Source organism: Jaculus jaculus, chromosome 19 (assembly GCF_020740685.1).
Source record: "Jaculus jaculus isolate mJacJac1 chromosome 19, mJacJac1.mat.Y.cur, whole genome shotgun sequence".
Lineage (NCBI taxonomy): Eukaryota > Metazoa > Chordata > Mammalia > Rodentia > Dipodidae > Jaculus > Jaculus jaculus.
The window spans coordinates 43,998,141-44,022,569 of record NC_059120.1 but is presented as its reverse complement, the minus strand read 5'-3'; the positions used below and the strand labels follow the sequence as shown (position 1 = coordinate 44,022,569).

The 24,429-nt window shown below is 45.7% G+C and overlaps 1 protein-coding gene, 1 long non-coding RNA gene and 1 other non-coding gene across 5 annotated transcripts in view; 2 read left to right on the top strand and 1 right to left on the bottom strand.

Annotated features, from left to right (window-relative positions):
• The window catches only part of Sort1 (sortilin 1), an 88,193-nt gene extending 66,846 nt beyond the window's left edge, over window positions 1-21,347 (bottom strand). For 2 of the 3 annotated variants that reach the window (XM_045138020.1, XM_045138021.1), the window contains exon 1: window positions 21,006-21,347. In XM_045138020.1, the coding sequence (XP_044993955.1) occupies window positions 21,006-21,347 (342 nt within the window). The remainder of the gene's footprint in view (window positions 1-21,005) is intronic. The other variant, XM_045138022.1, reaches the window with a different exon arrangement.
• LOC123456089 lies at window positions 7,894-7,997 on the top strand. The gene has a single exon (XR_006634310.1). It is a non-coding gene; the product is annotated as a U6 spliceosomal RNA (small nuclear RNA).
• A 425-nt stretch (window positions 21,348-21,772) lies between the features above and the next one.
• On the top strand, window positions 21,773-23,730 carry LOC123455950. The gene is made up of 4 exons (XR_006634244.1): window positions 21,773-21,910; window positions 22,077-22,249; window positions 23,295-23,445; window positions 23,561-23,730. It is a non-coding gene; the product is annotated as an uncharacterized LOC123455950 (long non-coding RNA).
• Window positions 23,731-24,429: the final 699 nt, after the last annotated feature.

Here is a 24,429-nt window from a genome sequence, read left to right as displayed (position 1 = left end):
CAAAGACTCCGCCAGTCAGGCTTAGAGACACAGCCTGTAGTTTTGGCGCTTGGGCGTCGGAAGCAGGAGATTCACAAGTTTGAGGTCAGCCTTACAAGACCCTACCTGGGGGTGGGAAGAGATCTGGATTCATTTTTTAAGTTTAAATTTATCTTTTCTGATTTTTTCTATATATGTCTCTATGTGTGTTCATATTTGCTGTGGGGGGAGAGGTATGCAAGGGCATGAACACACCTATTGTGTGAGTAATCACCTTCTACCTGGTTTGAGGTGGGGTCTCTTATCATTTAGCTCTGCATTCTCAAGGCTAGCTGGACCCTCAGCTTGCCTGGGATTCTCCCGTCTCCACCTTCCACCTCATCACAGGCATGCTAAGATTATGGACACCTGCTTGTACTACACTACTACCTGACTTTATGCGGGTTCTGAGGACCAGAGCTCAGGAACTCTTGCTTGTACTGCAAGTATTTTATCCATTGAGCCATCCCCTAACCCAGGGCTCTCTTTAAAATATTAACAGCAGTTGTCATCTCTAGGTGGCAGAATTTAAGGGGATGCATTCTTATTTACAGTTTTCTTAGAGTTCTTCAGTCCCCCTTACCAGACATTCATTAACAGGAATTACAGGCGTGACAGACAGGGAGGGAGAGAGAGCGAGTATGGACATGCCAGGGTCTTTTGACATTGCAAATGAACTCCAGGCACATGCGCCACTTTATGTATCTGGCTTTACGTGGGTACTGAGGAATCAAACCTGGGTCAGCAGGTTTTGCAAGTAAGCACTTTTTTATTTTTATATTTATTTCTTTGAGAGAGGGAAAGAGGCAGAGTGAGAGAGAGAGAGAATGGGCATGCCAGGGCTTTGAGCCATTGAAAACAAACTCCAGACGCTCATGCCTCCTTGTGCATCTGGCTTAAGCGGGTACTAGGGAATCAAACCGAGATCCTTTGGCTTTGCAGGCAAGAGACCTTAACCACTAGGCCATATCCCCAGCCTGCAAACAAGCACTTTTAACCACTGAGCAATCTCCCCAACCCAGCAGGAATCACTTTTTAAGAAAAAAAAATTATTGTTTTATTTGAGAGAGAGAGAGAGAGAGGATTGGTGTGCCAGGGCCTCAGCCACTGAAATAGCACTCCAGATGCTTGTACCACCTAATGGGCATGTGCAACCTTGTGCTTGCCTCACATTTGTGTGTCTGCCTTATGTGGGACCTGGAGAGTTGAACATGGGTCCTTAAGCCATCTCTCTAGCCCAGGAATTATTATTTTTTTAAAATAAAACTGAGTCACAAAAACAAAAACAAAAACATGAGGTAGTTGGGTATGGTGGCGCATGCCTTTGATCCCAGCACTTGGGAGGCAGAAGTTGCAGGATCAGAGTGAATTCCAGGTCAGCCTGGGCCAGAGTGATACCCTAACCTCAAAACCAACAAATAAACCCCAAGAAACTATCAAAAAGTTTATATGTAATTATTTTAGAAAAATATGCATACACTTTGTCAATTTATTCCTAGTTATGTAATAACCAGCTAGCAGACAGATGTACCAGAAGGCTACAGGACAGGTCAAAGAGGCCTTGCCACACTGAGCCGCCGTCACATAGGTTGGCTTAATTGAAAGCAGATTCTCTAATGTCACATCCTAACCTCATTCTTCACTGACACTTGACCTACCTTTTCAGAGTCACTTTCACAGCTTTTTAACATTGTTGTTGGTTTTTTTTTTTTTTAAGATTTTTATTTATTTATTTGAGAGTGACAGAGAGAGAAAGAGGCAGATAGAGAGTGAGAGAGAGAATGGGCGCGCCAGGGCTTCCAGCCACTGCAAATGAACTCCAGACGTGTTTGCCCCCTTGTGCATCTGGTTAACGTGGGTCCTGGGGAATCCAGCCTCGAACCGGGGTCCTTAGGCTTCAAAGGCAAGCGCTTAACCGCTACGCCATCTCTCCAGCCCAATTGTTATTGGTTTTTTGAGATCTCTCGAAGCCCAGGCTGACCTGGATCTCACTCTGTAGTCTCAGTGTGGCCTTGAACTCACAGTGATCCTCCTACCTCTGCCTCCCAAGTGCAGGGATCAAAGGCGTGTGCCACCACACCCAGCTCCTTTCACAGCCTTTCGTCTGTCGCCTGTTGAACAAGTTCTAACACCCCAGTGGTTCTAGCAGCCATCTATTGCACCCACGAAGGGAGTGACGGGCTGGCAGGTTTAGCGACCGTCTGTCAAACAGGTTTTCAGGAAATCATGTTAGAAAGCAGGGGACAGCTTGTACTCCCTTCTCTGAAGACGTCTACCTGAGAAATGATGAGGCAAGCCTCACCCGCCCACATGCTTCCTGCCATCTGAACACGGGAGGCCCACAGACATCAGACTGCACGCAGGAGCGCAGCGTCCACTTCCGCTGCCACGCGGCCCATTCCTACTTCTACCTAGAAATGAAGAAAGGCCCCGACATAAAACATTCCTCGCAAAAATAACTTCATCGTCACATCTAATCAAAGCAGAAGTTAATTAAATCACTGTTACTATAAGCTTGGAGAACTTCAAGTTGGCCAAGAGTCGTGTAGCTTGAAAAAAAAAAAAACCTGAGAAACTTGCGCCTATGATTGGGAATCAAATATTGAAGGAACCAACAGTGGCCCACCTGAAAGTCGCCCATCCTCCCCCAGCAGGTGTGAGGGGACAGCTCAGAGTCCCACAGCAGGTCCTTCCAATCAGGACAGCAAAGAAGGGAGGGAACCTAGCGATGGCACAGCATAAGCCTGCCTTCTTTCAACAAAATGTCCCTCTGTATCAGTGCGGGATGAGTTCCTGAACTGCCATGATGTTCAAGTCCCTTCTGTCCAGTGACAGACATTTGCACATAACCCATTCATATTATCCTCTATACTTTCTCTTTTCTTTTTTTGTCAAGGCACGGTCTCACTCTAGTTCAGGCTGACCAGGAACTCACACTGTAGAGCCAGCCTGGCCTCGAACTCACAGTGATCCTCCTACCTCGGCCTTCTGAGTGTTGGGATTAAAGGTGTGAGCCACCACATCCAGCTCCTAAATACTTTATTTTATTTTATTTATTTATTTGAGAGAGAGTGTTTGGGTGTGCCCAGTCCACCTACCACTGCAAAATTCCAGACACATATACCACTTTGTGTACCTGCCTTTACGTGGGTACTGGGGAATTGAACCTGGGCCAGCAGCTTTGCAAGCAAGTGCTTTTACAAATTGAACCACCTCCACAGCCCTGTAATTTGTTTTCTGAATATTTTCAATTTAAAATTGGTTAAACCTGTGGATGCAAAGGGCTGGCTGTACCTCTATGCCCACCATGAGCTAGATTCTGCTCAGGAGCCTGGGGGAGAGCAGTGACAACTGATGCTCTGGGCTTGTGCAGCTCATGGCTATAAACAGACCTCTGTTATGCAGAAGCGTTAATATGAAAGCCAACTTGCTTGGAGGCAGTGGCCTAGCACAGTGTGGGGAAGGAGACTTCAAAAGAGCACCCAGGTAGGGAAAGAAGGCACAAACCATTCTCTCGCTTGAGAATTGATTTCCTCAGGGGTAGAAATAAATTATTCCTTCATACACAGAAATAAAAACCCCAGTGAAATATATGCAAAGGGTTCCCATAAAGACCGGGAACCCAGGACTAGGCTTCCAAAGTCCAAGTAGAGGACTCAGGGACAGGAGGGAGACATGACGTGCAGGAAAGGTCTGGAACACAACATGGGTGATGCTTTCACAGACAGGAAGACAGTCTTAACAGAATATAGTTCTGTTGAATAAGGCACTGCTAGGATCATAGAACATGAGCCAAAAATAAGATCACAAATGTTCCAGTTCTCATGGAAGCTATTCTTAGACATGAAAAAGCCAAACATTAAAAAAAGTACAAGTCTTCAAGATTGATTCAAGTATTCAGAGTTCTCTGAGAGGCTGGATGATATGGAGAACCCTGAGCTAATAACCAGGCAGCCTGAATTTATTTTCAGCTCTGCCAAGAGCTGTGTGCACTTGGGCCGTGTGCCCCAACATTACAATGGGGGGGGGAGGGTGCTAGAACGACAATGTTTCCAATTCCTCTAAGCTTCACAATTCTATGACTCAGCAATAATTTAGCAACTCCGTTTGCTTTTCTACTGCCATGAATCTGCTTTTGAAAATGAATGTCCCAGCTCCCTGTTCCCCAGGCCTGTGTTGTAAGAACACTCTCCATGACGAATACTCCCACATGCAGGGGTGGGGGCCTGGCCGACCTCCGATCTAGAACCAACCACGCCTGCACAAAGAAGCTAGGCCTTTGGTCTCCTGGAGAAACCTGCACACCACCATCCTAATTCAATTCACCAAAGGTGCTTCTTTGACTTACAGATGAAGCAAATCACTTTGGGGAGATGGTGGACCTAGATAGGCAGCAGCAAGAAAGCACAGTATACTGCAAGCAGTGTGGTTTCTGCAAAATTAAAACAACAACAAACACAGGAAACTCAAGCAACAGACAATGGTATTAACCCTAACGCGAGGCTATTGAAAATGAGAGAAAACTGAGCTGGGGAGATGACTCAGCAGTTAAAGACACTTGCTTGCCAAGTGCCAGCTTGGGTTTGATTCCCCAGTTCCCATATAAAGCCAGAGGCACAGAGTGGCACATGTGTGTGGACTTTGTATGCAGTGTTCATTCTTTCTCTCCCTCTGCAAACAAACAAACAAACATATTAGAAAGGAAGAAGAAAATGGGAGAAAAGAGCCCCAGATCTATGACTAGTTTCATGAGCATTAAATACCAGGCCATGTTCCGTGAGGCCAACTAAGGCAAGCAATGGCACTGCATGAGTCAATCACTTCTTGACGATCCAGTATCATACTGTAGGCTAAGGCCAAAAAATCTTTTAGGAAGTTTTTCATTTAGAAAACATCACTGGGCATGGTGGTGCACTCCTTTAATCCCAGTACTTGGGAGGTAGAGGTAGGAGGATCATGGTGTGTTCGAGGACACCCTGAGACTACACAGTGAATTCCAGGTTAGCCTAGGGTACAGCAAGACCTTACCATGAAAAAACAAAAAGAGAGGGGGTGGAGAGATGGCTTAGTGGTTAAGACGTTTGCCTGTAAAGCCAAAGGACCCAGGTTCAATTCCCCAGTACCCACATAGGCATTCTCCCTCCCACCCCTCCCACCTCTTTCTCTCTCCCTCTTAAATAAATAAATAAGCGAAAGAAAGAAAGAAAGAAAGAAAGAAAGAAAGAAAGAAAGAAAGAAAGAAAGAAAAGTCATCATCAACAACAAAAATCTTTGGCACTGGAAAGGGTAGGCTTGGTTTTTAAAAATTCACTTCCAGGCTGGAGAGATGGCTTAGCAACTGCTAAGCGCTTGCCTGTGAAGCCTAAGGACACCGGTTCAAGGCTCGATTCCCCAGGACCCACATTAACCAGATGCACAAGGGGGCGCATGCGTCTGGAGTTTGTGTGCAGTGGCTGGAGGCCCTGGTGCACCCATTCTCTCTCTCTCTCTCTCTATCTGCCTCTTTCTCTCTCTGTCTGTTGCTCTCAAATAAATAAAAATAAACAAATAAAAATTCCCTTCCATGAAGCTATCCATTTCTATGCATGCCCAATAGACGAACAACATTTCAAACTGTTTTCCATCTCATTGTTACTTCCTAGTTCCATTTCAAAGATGAGAAAGTGAGGAAGTGATGCACTGGTAGCCAGCTGAGCAAGGTGCCAGGACCACGGCGCTGGCTGTGTACCCACTGCTACAAACACACTGGCCTTCTTCCAGAGCTCAAGACGAGAACGCCACGCACCTCCTGTCCTCCCACGGCGGCCTCAGGAGCACGCTGTTCTCTGCCCGGGAAACGCCCCTGGCGCTCCAGCAGCTCCAGTACCAGCCTCCTCGTGTCCTGAGAGAGACCTCTGCCAGTCATTCTCTTGTGGTTACTTCTCCCCAGGCACTGAGCATATTCACAATTGCATACTAAAAGTTCCACGAAGCACAAGTGTGTAACACACACACAGGCATGGCTGTCTGCTGGTTCTACACCAGTTCCCAGCATCTGGGCCCAGTATAGGGCCACACACGTGCAGGTGCTTAGTAAGCCATCATTAATTGAGTGGCAACAACGATTAACATTTACTGAAAGCATGTTATATTGATACTATATATTATAAAACATCACTGCTACTTTGTAAATTAAAAAGGTGGCACCAAGAAATGAAGTAATTTGCCCAGAAGTCACACAGCTGGCAAGTGGCAGGTCAAAGATCTAAACTCGTGTCTGTTCAATTCCAGATGACACATCTAAATGTGACTCTTTCTCTAGCCCTGTGTACGCAAAAGAGAATAAAGGATTCATAACTCAAGCTGGTCCTACCTGGGATGACCTTTATAAACCAAACTGAAGACAGGCACTGACGGGACTGACCCATACAGTGCGAGTAAACATCCCAGGACTGGGGACAGGAGAAAGCGGCCAAGGCCTGAAGGGCACTCAGACAAGGGGAAGCCACCAGAACAAAACAGTGGCATCTGAAGAAGTGGCGAAGTAGTGAGCTGAAGAAACACACATGCAATAGAGAATGAGCCTACCGCACCATGGTCTGCTGTCCCTCCAGCTAAGTTCCCGAGACAAACCCGCCAACGGTCGAGACTTCCAAAGACGTCACTGTTCCAATAGGGAGCAAGGCTCCTATGGGTGCTCTTCCAGAGCTGCCACCCCAAGACCACAGCCACCAACTTCCATGAACCAAAATCCAGGAGAAAAGGGGCTATTAAACTATATGCCTTTTATAATTGTAAGTTATTTAAAACTAACTATACATACTTAAGATGATTGTAACTTGATGACCAGCTATCTGGTGGTTGTTCTGATTATTAATTTGATTGTTCCTTTCTTCTTCAACTCCATAGTTTAAAGAAAGCCACTTTGTAAAAATGGCATGGATTAGTACTATCGAAATCTACCTCTTTGTTAGCTAATTAAATGATACAATGGGAGAGAGAGAGAGAGAGAGAGAGAGAAAGAGAGAGAGAGATTGAACAGAAGCATCCTGTGGGGGTGGAGAAAGCTCTATCATAAAACCACAGACTCTTGCTGGTAAATCTCACTGTCAGAGTGGGTTACCCTCCTCAGTGAGCTGCTGGTTAGGGAGATCCATGAGCTACCCCTTCCAAACAATGTGGGCCACTGCCCAAACCCTAGGTTACCCACCAGAACAAAATGGTAAGACCCTACTGCTGAAGATACAACAGGTAGCAGTCTCAGGACACGGGGAGATCAAACTGGGATGGAGATGGGAGCCAGCTCCCTGCTGCCTAGCTCTCATAGTGCTGGAGAAAAAAAGTCACCAGCAGTGTGGACAAGCAGTGGATCCTGCAAGCTATAGAATCTACCAGCCAGGCAAGAGGTTCCCAGCGCCGCCACAGTGGCATATAGGTTATGAAGGCAATCACTTGCTCTCTGACTGGACATGAGAACCACTCAGCGGAAGGAAATTCATGCTTGGTACTGAGGCCCACATCAGAAGCTTACAGCTTAGAAGGTCAAATACCTAGAGGGAAGCTTCCATTGTTCTTTGGCTAAAAGGATGTCTGTCAAAAAAGAGAAAGTCTTCTAAATGTCCATGTTTATCCCCTTTGATACATCCATGCTGCTTTCACTCTTGATTAAAGAATATGCTTATCACAGATGTTGGCCAATACTGGAGAGACCAAGACCCATCAAAACTATAAGAAAAAGCCAGGTGTGGTGGTACACTCCTTTAATGCCAGCACTCAAGAGACAGAGGATCGCTGTGAGTTCAAGGTCAGCCTGAGACTACAGAGTGAGTTTCTGATCAGCCTGGGCTAGAGCAAGACTCTACATCGAAAAAAAAGGAAAAAAAAAAAACCAGACACGTGCTTGCTTCGGCAGCACATATACTAAAATTGGAACGATACAGAGATTAGCATGGCCCCTGCACAAGGATGACATGCAAATTCGCGAAGCGTTCCATATATATATATTTAACCAGACAGACAAAAAGTTTGAGAAAAGAAAGCCAAGTGCCTAGCAAGAAACGAGTCATCTCTGTCCTGCCTGTCAGTGCCCAGGAAACATTTCAGAAGAAGTGGCAGAGTAAATAGGAGTGCTGTCTCACTGCTAGCCGGAGAAACTCCACCAGGGAGACTCAAAACTCACCAAAGCAGAAAATTTGAGGTTTCTAACACGTCTTCCATGGCTCAGGGAACACTGCAAGAGGGGGTGAACAAAAAGAGCCACAGGGTGGCTGAAGCATTGCTGCTCCCACAGAGACTGAATGGTGCATTCATGACTCCACAGTAAGTACCAGAAACTCCACTGAGGAGGACTCTCAGGGGAGTGGGTGCAGGGGAGAACATAAGACGATAACCCAATTGGAACATGACCAATTTGCAACATGTTCATATGTTAAAGTTCCCCCCAAAAAAAATTTAAAAAAGGAAAGCCACTTTGAAAGGCTGCTTTCCCTCACCTACCCTCACCTCTACCAAGTGCAAGGAAATAAGAAAGCCACTGGTGTCTTGAGGATTTGGTTCTAGGGCACACCCCCAACCAAGCCCCCAGAAACATTATGGCTGTGAAAAAAATTGTTTAAGCAAATAAAAAACTTTAAGCATCAAATTGGTAATACATTAGACATTTTGTAGAGATACTAATAAGAAATCTTCAATAAAAAATAAATGTATCAGGGGCTAGAGAGATGGCTTAGCAGTTAAGGTGCTTGCCTGCAAAGCCCAAGGACCTCAGTTTGATTCCCCAGAACCCATGTAAACCAGATGCACAAGGGAACACATGCGTCTGGAGTTCATTTACAGAGCTGGAGGCCCTGGCATGCCCATTCTCTCTCTCCCCCTGCCTAATTCGGTATCTCTCTCTTTCTCTCTCTCACTCTCTCTCTCAAATAATAAATAAATAATAAAATAAAATAAATGTATCCACAGACTTTTTATTTTTTTAAATGTTTATTTTTATTTATTTATTTGAGAGTGAAAGACAGAGAGAAAGAGGCAGATAGATATAGAGAGAGAATGGGCACGCCAGGGCCTCCAACCCTGCAAACGAACTCCAGATGTGTGTGCCCCCTTGTGCATCTGGCTAACATGGGTCCTGGGGAATCAAGCCTGTGAACCAGAGTTCACAGGCTTGATTGTTCACAGGCAAGTGCTTAATCGCTAAGCCATCTCTCCAACCCGACCACAGACTTTTTAAAAAGTATATTTGTTTTTATTTATTTGAGAGAAAGAGGCAGAAAGAGAGAGAGGGGGACGGAGGGAGGGAAACGGAAGAAGAGAGAGAGAATGGGTGTGCCAGGGCATCCAGCCACTGCAAAAGAACTCCAGACACATGTACTACCTCGTGCAACTGGCTTACATGGATCCTGAGGAATCAAACCTGCGTCCTTTGGCTTTGCAGGCAAGTGCCTGGAATTGCCCAGCCATCTCTCTAGCACCAAACTTTTTATTTTTTGAAGCAGGTCTCATTTTTGCCCAGGGTGACCTAGAACTCACTCTGTAGCCTAGGCTAACACCAAACTCATTGCAATCCTCCTACCTCAGCAACCTGAGTGCTGGATAAAGGCATATGCCACCATGCCCAACTCACCACAAACTTTGTGTGTGTGTGTGTTAGTATGTGTGCATATATGCATGTGTGTTGGTGGATGCATATGCACGTGTGCTTTATCCACTGAGCATCTCCTCACCTCCATACTACGCCACAGATGCTTAATTTCACAATGGCCCTTTACTTCTTTAGTGTGTGAAGTGTGAGTATGCGTATGTGTATTTGTACGAATGTAGGTGAATGTGTGTGCATGCACGCTTGTGGAAGCCAGAGGCCAACATCAGGCTTCTTTCTCAGTCAGTCTCCATCTTATTTATTTATTTAGGAGAGAGATGGGCTCAGAGAGAGAGAGAGACAGAGAGAGAGAGAATGGGTATGCTAAGACCTCTAGCCACTACACATGAACTCCAGATACATATGCTACCTTGTGCACCTGACTTACCTGGGTCTGGGGAATTAACTGAACCTGAGTTCTTTGGCTTTGTAGGCAAGTGCCTTAACTGCTATTTTTCCAGGCTTCCATCTTATTTTTTGATACAGGATATCTAACTGAAGCTAGAGCTCCTCGATTTGGTTAGACTAGCTAGCCAGCAAGGTCCTTTGATCTCTGTCACCCCAACACTAGGTGCGTATCATTGCACCCAGTTTTTAACTTTAGATTTTTTTTTTTTTTTAACTTTAGCTTTCTCAGTGGGTCCTGGGGATCTGAACTCAGGTCTTCACGGTTGCACAGCAAGCACCTGATTGATTAAGCCACTCACGCCTCTCCATTCCAAGAGAGTCCATTTTATCCTCGATAAAACAAAGCGCAGAGGGCTGGAGAGATGGCTTAGCGGTTAAGCGCTTGCCTGTCAAGCTTAAGGACCCCGGTTCGAGGCTCGGTTCCCCAGGTCCCACGTTAGCCAGATGCACAAGGGGGCGCATGCGTCTGGAGTTCGTTTGCAGAGGCTGGAAGCCCTGGCGCGCCCATTCTCTCTCTCTCCCTCTGTCTTTCTCTCTCTGTCTGTCGCTCTCAAATAAATAAATAAAAAATGAACAAAAATATTTAAAAAAAAAAAAAACAAAGCGCAGAAAGACTAATCTGTCCATGTTCACCACCGAAGTTCAAATCCAGGTCTTATACGTGGGTTCCTTTCCTCCCCGTACTCACCACCACTGTCTCAAGCAAGTTGAAACCTTGCTGTCACCGCAAAGGTTAAAAACAGAAGAACACCACCGCATATGCCTCTTACATTTCTTGACTCACTTTCCCTTGTGCCACCCCCGCCAGAGCCTGACGAGCAACCCTGCCAAGAGATAAAACCAAATGCACTTAAGCCTTGTCTGTCTCCTCTTATGTACATGTTCCTTGGGAGTTGGTTCAAGGGCTGTATTTATCAGGATTATCTGGCTGACAATTGGGCCCTGTGGACGTTGTGACAGATCAACAGGCTTATTAAGAAGTTATAGCAGTCCCATTTGCAGGGTACTTTCACTTGTTTTCTCTTCAAAGCCACATGGTAATGATATCTTTTCCAGGGGCTTAGAAAGGATGACTGAGCTCTGTTGAGGGTACTACGACCTCTAGGAGCAGAGAATTCACAATCACATGACATAATGGGGGCCTATGGCCTTGCCTTTACAGAAAATGCACTGATTTAAGACCTCTCCTTAAATTCAACAACAAATTGAGCACCAGGTCAGGACATCTGGGTTCACTTGCAGCTCTCAGCTGGTGAGCAAGGCATCTAAGCCTGGACGGCAGAAGGTTTGTATGTATCCAGCTAATGAGGGCAACAATATCTGATGCAAGCTGCTAAACACATCAGTGGCCAGTTTTCTCCCTTGCGCTGGCTCATAAATGTTCAGGAAAGAGAACTGGGGTTATAGGCACCTAGGTTTCTCATGCTGTGGCTCCCCTTCTCTTTGAGAAAGGCCCAGAGTATGAGAGGGGTCCTTAGGCCCTTCAGCACCACAAGGCTACCTCACCCTCCATCCTGCTCACCCACTGGGTGTAGTCCCCCAAGCCTACAGCAAGGGAAAGATTCTCCTGGGTCACCGATGCCACCTCTAGTATTCCCAGATCTGGCCTTAGTTCTAGCACTTTCTGTTAGAAAACTTTCACCAATAAATCTCTGGCCCGAAAGCACTTCACCCACACAGCCCATTTCCCTTCTCTTTCTACTTCCCTAAAGAGCTACCAGTTTTACTTACCAATGTTTTCATGGACACACGAGTCATTCTCCTCATCACTGCCTCTCTTTAAGATTTATTAATTTTTTTTTTATTTTAGAAAGAATGAGAAAGAATGCCAGGGCCTCTAGCCGATGGCAGCGAACTCCAGACATATGAACCACCTTGTGCATTTGGCTTACATGGGTCCTGGAGAATTGACTCTGGGTCTTTTGGCTTTGCAGGCAAGTGGCTCAACCACTAGGCCATCTCTCCAGCCCCTTATCTCTCTAAAATAAAGCTTTCACTGGCCATCTCCTGAGCAGGGTCTCAGATGTAGCTCAAGAACTCCCTCCACCGTGTTTTATAATCACTCAGGAAGCCTTCCCAAAGCACTGCTGTGGTGAGGTTCTGTCTTCCTGCAAATTCCCACTGAGTGGCCTCTCAATACCAAAATCTGTAGAATAGCTTATCTTTGCTTAGACAGCCCTGGGCTCCACTCAGCACATACTGGGAGGCTCAAGAAGTATTTAAATGAATGGCATCTATAGAAGACTTTGATACAACTTCTCATTTGACCCCCCTGTACCTATGAAAGTCAGAGATATAACTGTCCATAATCACACAGCTATGATGTAGGATAGCCTGAATTCAAAAGCTGGGTAGTGAGCTGGGGAGATGGCTCCATGGTTAAAAGAGCTTGCTTGCAAAGTCTGTTGGCCTGGATTCAATTCCCCAGTACCTACATAAAGCCAGATGCAGGAAGTGGTGCATGTGTCTGGAGTCCATTTGCAATGGCAGGAGGCCCTGGCGTACCCATACTGTCTCTGTCTGTCTCAAATAAATAAATAAATAAATAAATAAATAAATAAATAAATAAGTAAAATATATATATTAAAAATATAAAATCTGTAAAAAAAAAAAAAAGCTGGGTATCGAGGGACCTCTTGAATTTTGTATACAACACATTGGTGATTTGAATCCCTTATGACAAATATCAAGTACCACATAAACATCTGATTTGAATTGTTTTGTCTGTGAAGAATTAAAGTAAAAAATTTCCTTCCAGTTCAGCCTGTCTTGGTTTCAGGGTACTGAATTAGACTTAACCTATAGCACCAAGCAAACACATGAGGAACACTACTCATAAACCCCAGAAGAACAAATGTGTGTTTTCTTCTGTTGACAATATATCAAGCCACCTAATCACCTGCAGGCTTCCACATGTGAGGATATTTTATGTTCTGTTTAAAAATATTTATTTATTTATTTACTTATTTATCTGAGAAAGAGAGTGCGCACATGCACGAGTGTGTGCCAGGGCCTTCTGCTATGCAAATGGCCTCCAGACACGCGAACCACTTTCTGCATTTAGCTTTATATGGGTACCAGGGAATTGAATTCAGGCCATCAAGCTTTGCAAGTAAGTACTTCTAACCATGGGCCATTCCTCCAGCCCCTCAGACACACAGGCAGCCAGAAACTAAGCAAAAAAAATCCCAAGTTTTGGCAGAATACTTAAAGAAAAGGAACAACAACAACAAAAAGAAAGAACCTCTACATTTACTGCTAAATAGCTACTGGATTTGCTTTTGGACTATCCAAACTACTAGCTTTTATTAGAATTCTATTCTTCAGCCAACACACAGCACTAAAGTATTACGCCCCTAAAGTAAGAGACAAATGCTTATAGTTACATGGGGAAAAAAAAAAATATCCTGCTATTTCCTAAGAACATTTGCATCTCATGGAAGCAAGCTCTGGGGATGATAGCAAATCACCCCAGATGCAAAATGTATGTTAGATTCAAGTTCAGCTAGGAAAACCAAACAGCATAACTGTGGTTTCTAACTTCAGAATCAATCAATAATCACTTATTATTACAACCTCTGGCTCCTTTACTTGCATGTGAATCCAAAACTTTTTTTGTTTTGTTTTGTTTTTGTTTTTTGAGGTAGGGTCTCACTTTAGCCCAAGCTGACCTGAAATTCATGGATCCCAGACTTTTTTTGTCTTTTGGTTTTTCGAGGTAGGGTCTCACTCTAGCCCAGGCTGACCTGGAATTCACTATGTAGTCTCAGGGTGGCCTTGAACTCACAGCAATCATCCTACCTCTGCCTCCCAACTGCTGGGATTAAAAGTGTGTACCACCACACTCGGCATGGATCCCAAACTTTTTAAAGACACTCTTAAACTAGTCCAATACTTCTCATGTTGTAGATGAGGAATTGAGACTAAAACACAAAACAGAAAACAAATTACATTCACAAAAAAAAAAAAATTTCTTAGCAGAGTGCCACAGGTTCTGAATGGAAGGATTTTGATTTGACTGTGGTTTCCAGAGACTGGATTAGGGGTAGAAATGGAAAACTAGCCTCAATGTTTAAATAAACCCACATATACAACATTCACCTAACAGGCAAAGGGTGAAGGGTCTGTCGTGATGGCTCATTCAACCCAACTAGCTCACAGCCACACACTAACCCAGCTCTGATTGTAGTGGCTATTAAAACAAGGAAAGCTGCCTAGATCTGATGAAAACAGATCAGCTTGTTCCTTCTGCACCACTGCTCCTGAAATCCACCTACATGCACACCATGAAACCACAAAATGGGAAGAACAAGCTCCCACCAGCTTTCTAAAAAGGGTAAAAAAGTCAAGAGAGCCTCTAGTTGCAAAAGCAGCTCTGGCTACAAGGGCAGAGAAAAGGGAACTGGAAACTTACGAAAACTTACAAACCTAGCTATTTCATAACATTAGCATAGCTCTTTCTAGAGCTAGTTCACGTTGAACTTGATGGCTTTGTCTGCATTAACATCATTTCTTCATTATATAAAAGATCCATGCCTCATTTCTCCTGCCTCAAAATTTGTTCACTTTCTCTAAAAACCGAGACTGAGGTAGTGCTAGACAGGAAGTGAGGAGGATGAGGAAACATCCTGTGACAGCTACAACTGTGTGCTAAGCACTGCCTGGCATAAAGGTAACGGGATGATTAGAATGAAGTTAGGGAGCACAGATGCCACTCTGCATTCACCCATCAGGAGTCTGATGCCTGGTGCAAGCAGCTGATTACAAATATCAGAGCGCAGAAGAAACTGTTAGCTGCCTCTGTGAACTTGACACGAAGGAACAGACCTGACCAGCAAGGTGGGAAGCCTATTATTATCATTATTGAGGAGAGAAAACTGCCATTAGAAACTGACCGGAACAGAAGCCTTTGCCCAGTTACCGTCTCCAGCAGAGGCAAAATGCAAATTTCCAATTAAAAGTCAGTACTCACAGAGTCAAATACTTGAGCGGGCAGTGAACTTACCTAATTATTACGCTACATTCCCTTTGAAGTATTTGTCATACCTGGCTGGCTTTTACCTTCACCCCCAACTAAACCGGGCACGTTCCTGAGACCAGTCTTTCCCCAGATGACTGGGCTTTGTCCAGTGTGCTAACAGTTCTTCCAGGGGTCCCAAGGCACGTGCCATTTCAGCATCCTCTTTGGGATTACAGGTCTCGACAGTTTGCACGGGAGAGGACTCTTCCCAACCCAGTGGCTCCCCCTGTTCAACCAGGACCAAGAAGACCAGCCTCGTGAATGCCCATGTCTTGACCCAAAACTGAGGGGAAGAAATGGGCCTTACAAGAAGTGAGGTAAACTACGGTGTGGAAAGGGGGTGCTGGGGAAGGCAGGATGGAGAGCGGCTAAGGGCTAGAATAAATGAGGCAGTCAAGAAGTTCCGGGGCAGTTAAAGGACTGGCCCTCAGGTTTCCGGGTGTTACAGAGGTCTGGGGAGCCCAGGCTGGGAGCAGCAGCTCTCCGCAGCCGCCAGCAGACACAGGCAGTGCTGTGAGCCGGGCTCGGCCTGCCCGGGCCACAAACAAACACGCACATTCTTCTCAGGGCCGACAGGCCATACAACAGCCTCTCTACAGGGCCTGTTTACTTAAGAAACCAGATGCTTTGATGTCGGGCTAGAAGTTGGGAAGTTATGTGTAAAGACACAGTTGGTGACAGGAGCAGAGGGAGGAGAGAAAAGGAGCAACAGTCCCTGGCTCTATTAATCATAAGTTCAAGAACTTTTAAGGAAATTGTCAAATGATCTGGGCACAGCAATGAGAAGTAAGGAAATTATGTCAGCCACCGCTGTACCTCTGGCCAAAGCATTTCAACTGTTTCTTTAAGACAGAGTTTCACGTGGGCCCTCAAAGGGGTGCTTATAGGGGGAATGTTTTGAAGCAACCCTACTTAGCAACCAAAATTAATAACGTCTTCAGGGCCTGCTCAATCTCTCTCATGTACAAAGGTCATATGTGCTGTGAACACCCCAGGCATCTGAAGCAAGAATCAGTTAGAAGTGTGGCCTGAAAACGGTGTGGGGTTAAGAGCAAATGGAAGACTGCTAAGTCTAAGAAAACAAGTAACAGCTTATGATTTATTGAGTGCTAATGAACCATCGGACATTGTTTTAATGAGTGAATATATCATATGCTTTATACATACTCATTTATTTCTCATAACCATGGACCCTCACCTCTATTTTACAGATTAGGACCTGAAACTCAGGACTTAAGCTACTTAGCAATGATAACATAGATGGTAAGTAACAAGGCCAGGACTCAAGTGTGGAAAAGCTGGCCTCAGAACCTGACCCATGGTCCTCACTGCCTTTCCATGGTACGTCAGCAAGATCAGAGAGCAGCATTTAAAAAAGTATTTTTACTTATTTGTGCGTGTGTGTATGAGTGCATGCATGTGTATAAGGGCACATCAGGGCTCTTGCCCCTGCAAATGAACACCAGATGCTTGTGCCACTATTTCTGGTTAGCTTTAACATGGGTGTTGGGGGCCCGAACCTGGGCTGGCAGGCTTTGTAAGAAAGCAACTTTGACCACTGAGCAATCTCCTCAGCCCCTAGGACACATAATTTTTGACAAATGTAAGTGGTAATATTTCTCTTTTACTTTCTTGTTATTCTTTTTTGCTCTTGTTTTAGTAACAGCCAATATTTTTTACTTCCACTTTGCATATATATGTGCCAATTACATAATATGTATACGACTGTGACTACTTTCTCTTTTTTAAAAAAAAAATAATTTAGCTGGGTGTAGTGGTACACGCCTTTAATCCCAGCACTCAGGAGGCAGAGGTAGGAGGATCACTTTGAGTTCGAGGCCACCATGAGACTACATAGTGAACTCCAGGTCAGCCTGAGCTTGAGCCTGACCCTACCTCGAATAACCAAAAAAAATTATTTGTTTTGAGAGACAGGAAGAGAGAGAAGCAGATATATAGAGAGAATGAGCACACCAAGACCTCTAGCCACTGCAAATGAACTCCAGATGCATGCACCACCTTAAGCATTTGGCTTATGTGGGTACTGGGGAATCAAACGTGGGTCCTTAAGCTTCTCAGGCAAGTGCCTTAACCAGTAAGCCATCTCTCCAGCTCCTGTAACTACTTTTTCTATTCAATCAAATCCCAGAATACAGCACTTAATAATTATGGCTTCTATGTGGAAAATTTATACTGTTCAAAATAAAACCAATGCATTCACATCAGACTTAAAATCAAGAGAAAAAAGGGTATGAAAGAAACCTTCTAGAGAGAAATAGGAAGGCTCTGGGAGAAGAGAATAACCTGTTGGGTTTCATGAGTGGAGGAGCCCAAGTCGCAGCATTAGGGCAGTTCCCTAAAGCCATATGGCAAAGATACTTTGCTTTATTAAGAAGATTAAATGCCAGAACTGGGAATTTGGCTCAATGGTACAGCAATTGTCTCACATGCACAAGGTTCTGGGTTCCATCCCAAGTACCACACCAAGAAATAAAAATAAATAAATATGGATATAGATAAATAATATGGATATGGATAAATAAATATGGATATATCTTATATGCTATAGAAATGGCTCTAAATTTGCTAAAACCATTGCAGGTTGTTCATTTTCCAGTCTGAACTATCTCTGTAACCTGGAAACCTAACCCTCATACCCACCCCTATCTGGCCTTTGGAAGTCATTCACATACATTGATTATAGGGTCTGAAAAGAACAGCATCAAGTTATAAGACAAGAACTTCTTATTTTTCTAGGGAATTGAATCCTGCCATATTATATGGGAAAAGCAACTCTAAATGATATTTTCTTCCCCAGCTGTATGAAAGTTACAATGATACCAACAAAAAAGTAAGCTGCTCTGTCATGCTGATACTTTTAATAGTTTATAAAGACACTCAAAATACTAGATCTCTTCAGGATGATTTATTATGACATGTTCAAAATACAGAATTGAAAATGAGAACCAGTTATATAATATTTCCTGCGTAAGGGAGTGAACCTTTGATAGCTATCTTAATTATTTCTAAGATGAAGGCTATTAACAAAGGAATGATCTACTTCTCTTTTTAATCAGATATACAAATTACAAAAAGGATGAGCTTTTGAAAGAAGAAACTATGGGGGTGTTAACTGCAAACAAAGAACATATTAAGTTTACAGAAACAAGACTGAAGAAGCCAAGAACAGATAATGGAATTAAATACAATATAACTAAATGAAATGAAATAGAAATTCCTTGCTGGAGAATTTGCCTAGTGGCTAAGGCACTTGCCTGCGAAGCTTAAGGATCCAGGTTCAATTCCCCAGTACCCATGTATGCCAGATGCACAAGGTAGTGCATGTGTCTGGAGTTTGTTTATAGTGGCTAGAGGCTCTGTTGTGTGCCCAATCTCTCTCTCTATCGGACTCTTCCTTTCTCTTCCTCAGATAAATAAATAAGGAAAATAAAAATTTAAAAAAATCAGTAGGACATGGTGGTGCATCTCTTTAATCCCAGCACTGGAGAGGTAGAGGTAGGAGGATTGCTGTGAGTTCGAGGCCACCTTGAGACTACATAGTGAATTCCAGGTCAGCCTAAGCTAGAGTGAGACCCTACTCCGGTGGTGGGGAGGGATCCTTTACATAATGGTCTCCCAAGCATGAAGTTAAGAATGGGGTTTCAGGGCTGGAGGGATGGCTTAGTGGTTAAGGTGCTTGCCTGCAAAGCCAAAGGACTCAGGTTCGATTCCCCAGAACCCACATAAGCCAGATGCACAAGGTGGCACATGCGTCTGGAGTTCATTTGCAATGGTTGGAGGCTCTGGTGTGCCCATTCTTTCTGTATCTCTTTCTCTCTCTCAAATAAATAAATAAAGCAAAGAATGTGGTTTCAGATACAGCCCTCCCCCCCCCCCCCAGTAAAAGGGGCAGATTTCTCAAACTTTTTCTTTGGAATTCATATACTCTAAGTGACATATTGAACCAGGAAGATTCTGGCTAAAAGAGTAAATATAGGAATTGCCGCAGATCTAAAGGTAGGTGAACTAGCAAGAATCTGAAATATGGAGTAAGAATGCTGGGCCAGGCTGGCTCAAGGAAGCTGAAGTTCTGGTATAAATTAGTGTCAATGTTGTAAGCCTTTCTCAATCCTGCACTGACAAGAGGAAGTCTGCACACTTATTTTCCTCACCCAATAGGAAGATTTCCCAGTATTCTTTCCGCCCTATCCTGACCAGCCCCACCCTTCAGCACCGACTCAGCTACTTTCACCCACCTGCTGCTTAGATGCATTGCCTTCTTCAGCAACATAATTTCAAATGGCTATTCGCTGCCACAGTTGCTACCCACCCCCCTTTCCTTGCGTCCCTGGGTCTGAGAGTGATCGGAAGTAACAAGCATGGATTCTAGAGTCCAGGGGCCCACTGGTACTGGAAAGGAATGTGGTCACACAAAGGCAGTGCAGATACAAAACATGAACCACCCAGTTCTGCCTCCACATACGATTCTCTTTGAGAAAAAGAGACATAACGGAGGAAAAAACATTGAATTGAAAACACTTTCTGCAAATGTGGGTTGCCACAATTGTTAATTTTAGAAAGGAAAAAAAAAAACATGGGGAAGATGTTCTACTTGGGCAAAAGCAATGTGCCAGGGCTTTCTTAACAATTTTCCCAATCTAGTAGTGGGCCAAAGGTTAAGCAGCTTGTTCCAAAGACAGAAGTACCAGTTTTGACAGTCTTTTTGACTAGAAAGTGCCTTGATCCCAGCACTCAGGCGGCAGAGGTAGGAGGATCACTATGAGTTAAGGCCAGTCTGGAACTACAGAGTGAGCTCCAGGTCAGCCTGGGCTACAGAGAGACCCTCCCTCCGGGGTGTGGGCAGAATATAGATGTCCGGTCAGAGTTTTAAGGAGTAAAAACAGATCATGCAAATAATATCATGACTGAGCAATGAGTCCCTGGCCAGAGGCACACAGAAATCAACGCTATGGCACCATGTCCTGCAAAGAGAAACAGTTTTGTTGCAGTCCACTGACAAGCACATCAGAGAGGCACGCTGAGATCTTCGGGGTGGGTCTGTGGGAAGGAATGTTCTTGAGAAGTCTTGGAGTGAGCAGAAAGAGAAGGTTGGCCTCGTGATAGCCCAGAACCTTGGAGGCACAGTTGGCATCCAGGAAGTCCGTCCAGGTGTAACATGTGAACAATTCTGGCCCTGGAACTGCTTCTAATCTAGGTCCTAAAGGCCCTGTTCTGTTTCCTCAGCTTGCTCTCATGGGAACTTTTGGTTCTGAAACATCTCAAGGTCATTTTGAGTCAGGTTTTTGCCGGCATCCCGGACGAGGGGGGTGGGGGTAAAAAAAAAATCCCCATCTTGAAGCGATTTTTAGGAGCAGGGAAGTTGTCTTACGGAGGCTGGATTTCCACGCTTATGCCTTGTGAGTAGCAGAATACACATCGTGACCTCCGAAGTGCTTTGGGATTTCTGGATGCCCGACCTCAGCCACCCTCCAGAGAGTCCTGACCCAGAGAGGGGCACACCCCGGCTTCTGCGCCACCCAACTTCTCCGGCCAGCGCTCACTCGGGAGGGCATTCATTCCTCGGGTCTCCCTGCTAGGCAAATAAGCATCGGTGGGTGGACCTGCCCGGCGGGAGAAACAGCGACGCCCGGAACAGATTCTGACAACTTCGACGGGAAAGAAGAATGTCGTGCGAGTCTACGACGGTCACCCCCGTGACGACACAGCCCCGCGGGGCCGCAGCGGCGTCCCCCTCCTCCTCCTCCTCCTCCTCCTCCTCGTCCCGGGCCCGCCCGCCGCAGCGAGGGCCCCTGCGGGGGTCTCTGCGGGGGCCGGCGGGAGCGCGTCGACCCAGGGGCTCCGGGGTGACGGTTCCCCGCCGGGCGGCGCCCGAAGACCCCCCTCCATACGCACTCCAGCCCCGCACGCCGCCGTCGCGCTCACCTGGTGCGTGTTGTTGACCAGCTTGGCGACGAAGTCGGGCACCCGGCCGCAGCCCTGGTCGTCGTCCGGCGCGCCGCGACGCCAACGACCGCTGCGAGGGAAACCCGGGTCCCCGGCCGCGGCCGCGCGCAGCCCCCAGCTCACCCCGACGGGGCCGGACCAGCGCAGCGGCCGAGACGCGGGCGGCGGCGGCGCGTCCAGTCGGTCGTGGCTCACGGCCGCCGGCGGCGACAACAGCAGCAGCAGCAGCAGCAGCAGCAACACTGGCGGCGGCAGCGGGAGGCCGACGAAGCCGAGGGGCCGGCGCTGCACACCGTCCGCAGCTCCCCGGGGCCGCTCCATCGCCGCCGAAATGCCGTCGCCGCTGACACCTGCCACCCGGCGAGCCCGCCCACCCCCGCCGGCGCCGCGCCGCGCCGCGCCACACCTCCCCGAGCCCCGAGCCCCGCGCTGCTTGGATACGCGCTGCCGGGCCTCTCCGCCCCCATAGGCTGGCCGCCTGTCCTTCTTTCCCCGGCCCCACTCCTCATTGGCTCGCGTCGCCTCCGGGCTCCGTAGGGGTCCTGGATTCGGATGCCAAGATGCGGGACTGATTGGCTGGAACGTGGCACAGATAGCTGAGGTCATTCCTCACCGTCGCGCGGCGTCTCCAGGGCGCCCCCCTCCCCGCACCCCTGGGGGTTTCCTCCCTCTCCCCGAGCCTCCATCCCTTCGCTGCTGCTGCTGCTGCTTCTTGGTGGTGGTGGTGGTGGCGTTGCGGGGGGAAGGGGGAAGCCCTGCGGTTGGAAATGATGCAGGATGATGAACCTCCATCTCTCGTCCCCCAGAAACAAGCCTAAAAATTCCTTGGGTGAGGCAGCTACAGAAAAACTTGGGATCCCTGAATTCTCTCAGCTGCAAAAACGGTGTGTGTGTGTGTGGGGGGGAAGGTCGTCCTAAACTGGTGCTTTTCAGGTTTCTTAACCCCGCTTACTAGAGCGCTCTTTTACAGCTCTCTCTCTCTCTCTCTCTCTTTCTTTCTGTCTGTCTGTCTGTCTGTCTTTCTTTCTTTCTTTTTCCCTGCTCATGCAGCCTGCTCGCTAACCCAGAAGGTGAATGCGAAAACCCTTCGGAAGTAGATTAGACATCAGGACATCCGTGGCTCAGGCAAACCCCAAGAAAGAAAGAGAGAGAGACAGAGAGAAAGAAAAAAAAAAGTTTTCCGAACACGTTTGGCCTCGCTCGTCACTCTCATCTGCAAGGAGGTAGGCCAAAGGCAGAATTAATTACTGGCTTCCCTGGACTTGGAAATGTAGGTAGCTTAGGGACCAGGGGCAGGTCATAGGACGAGAGAATTGCCCAATGTGTACTGTATAAGTGATCATTTCACAGAGGCACAGTGATCTCTATCCAAGTGTCCTTATAACCCCACAGTTCCGCTCCATTGTGATGTCCCTTAAATTAGTACCCCGCCTCCAGTAAGTAAAGCCCTACAGTGTTCTCTTGACCGCAGAAGCTGCACTCATAATTTCTAGAACATGCGGTGCAGGTAAAACCAGTTTCGAATCCTAAACTTGACTGCCAGCTCTTCCCAGTGCTACCAGTAGTTCAGTAGGGAGATGGGAAAACTTGTAAAGCTACAAAGTACGCAAACTGTTACACCCAAATCAAACAACCAGAAATACTTTTGAGTATGACATAGCAGTAAACCCAGAGGAGGGTTTCGCTGTCCAGCCGAATGTCAGCAAACCCAACCGCAGTATTTCCATCAAAATACTGGTTAATTTGCAAACAAAGATTTACATAACTTGGGGTTGTTTTTGTCCTATTTTTATAGTAAGCCCATGAGAAGTGAAGTTTTTGAATGCTATCTGTAACAGAATGGCAGAATCACCACATAGTCCTCCAAGTTCTCAGCTACTGAACAAGATGAAAATTGATGAATTATGTTGTGCTTTTCCATAAATATGTGACATATTTTTTAAAAATAGGTTATTTTTTTTAATCCATGCCAACTGTGGAGCAGATCACAAGGCAGTCAGTTCCAGTAGCATGTGATTAGTTGGGGAGGAGGAAAGAGGGGCTACCAGGAATATTTCTTTGTTTGGGTGACACAAAGATGAATGCTCTATTGTCTTCCTGTCGGAAAAAGAAATCGGTTTAACAGCGCCATCTCCTGGAGACACTAGCAGAAACACAAACTTTTTAATTTAAAAAAAAAATGATTCTTTTTGAGTTGTGTGCGTAGTCCAGGCTGGTCTCAAATCCTGGATCCTCCTATCTTAGCCTCTCAATTTCTACCAACTCCAGGTTCAACTTTCACTTTTTAATGTGTAGCTTCTAGTTCTCTGCTTATTTCCTCAAACTGCCAGCTGCTCATCATAGCCTGCACATGTCCGGAACATACATGTATCTCTTGCTGCAGTGATGGGGATTGAACCCAGCATCTTGCACGTGGTAGGTAAGTGCTCTACCACTGAGCAACACCCCCAGCCCCAAGAAAATATGTATGAGTGAACAAAGTGGGGTGGGTTTCTTTTTTAATATTTTTTTAATTTTATTTTTGGTTTTTCAAGGTAAGGTGCCACTCTAGCCTGGGCTGACCTGGAATTCACTCACCTGGAACTCACTCTGTAGCCCATGCTGGTGGCAAACTCACAGCAATCCTCTCACCCCAGCCTCCGGAGTGTTGGATTATGGAAGTGAGCAGCCACACCCTCATTAAATAAACACTTGTGCTCTTTCACTGTTATTGAATGACACAGGGAAGCTGTTCTAGCAGTTGTCCTTTGTGAAGTTCCTCACCATAGCTCTTTCCCTGACCTGCAGCATGATAATAGGTAAATTTTGCCAACATATGATTACTGAAAACTGTACCTTCTCCAAATAAATCTGTAGCACAAAAATTAATATAAAACAATACAGAGCCAGGCATGGTGGCACACGCCTTTAATCCCAGCACTTGGGAGGCAGAGGTAGGAGGATCACCATGAGTTCAAGGCCACCCTGAGACTACATAGTGAATCCAGGTCAGCCTGGGCTAGAGTGAAACCCTACCCTGAAAAACCAAAACAAACAAACAACAACCTAAAACAATACATACCACAACCCCTTCCTTTTCCTAGTAAGACCATTTCTCCTACATAAGAAATCTTTAAAAAAAATTTTTTCCTTTGTAACATTTATTAATTTATTTTCTTTTTTTTATTGACAACTTCCATGATTGTAAACAAAATCCTATGGTAATCCCCTCCCTTCCCCTATTTTCCCCTTTGAAATTTCATTTTCCATCATGTCCCTTCCCCCTGTCAATCAGACTCTTATTTTTTAAAAAAATTTTGTTTATTTTTATTTATTTGAGAGTGACAGAGAGAGAGAAAGAGGCAGAGAGAGAGAATGGGCACACCAGGGCCTCCAGCCACTGCAAATGAACTCCAGACACATG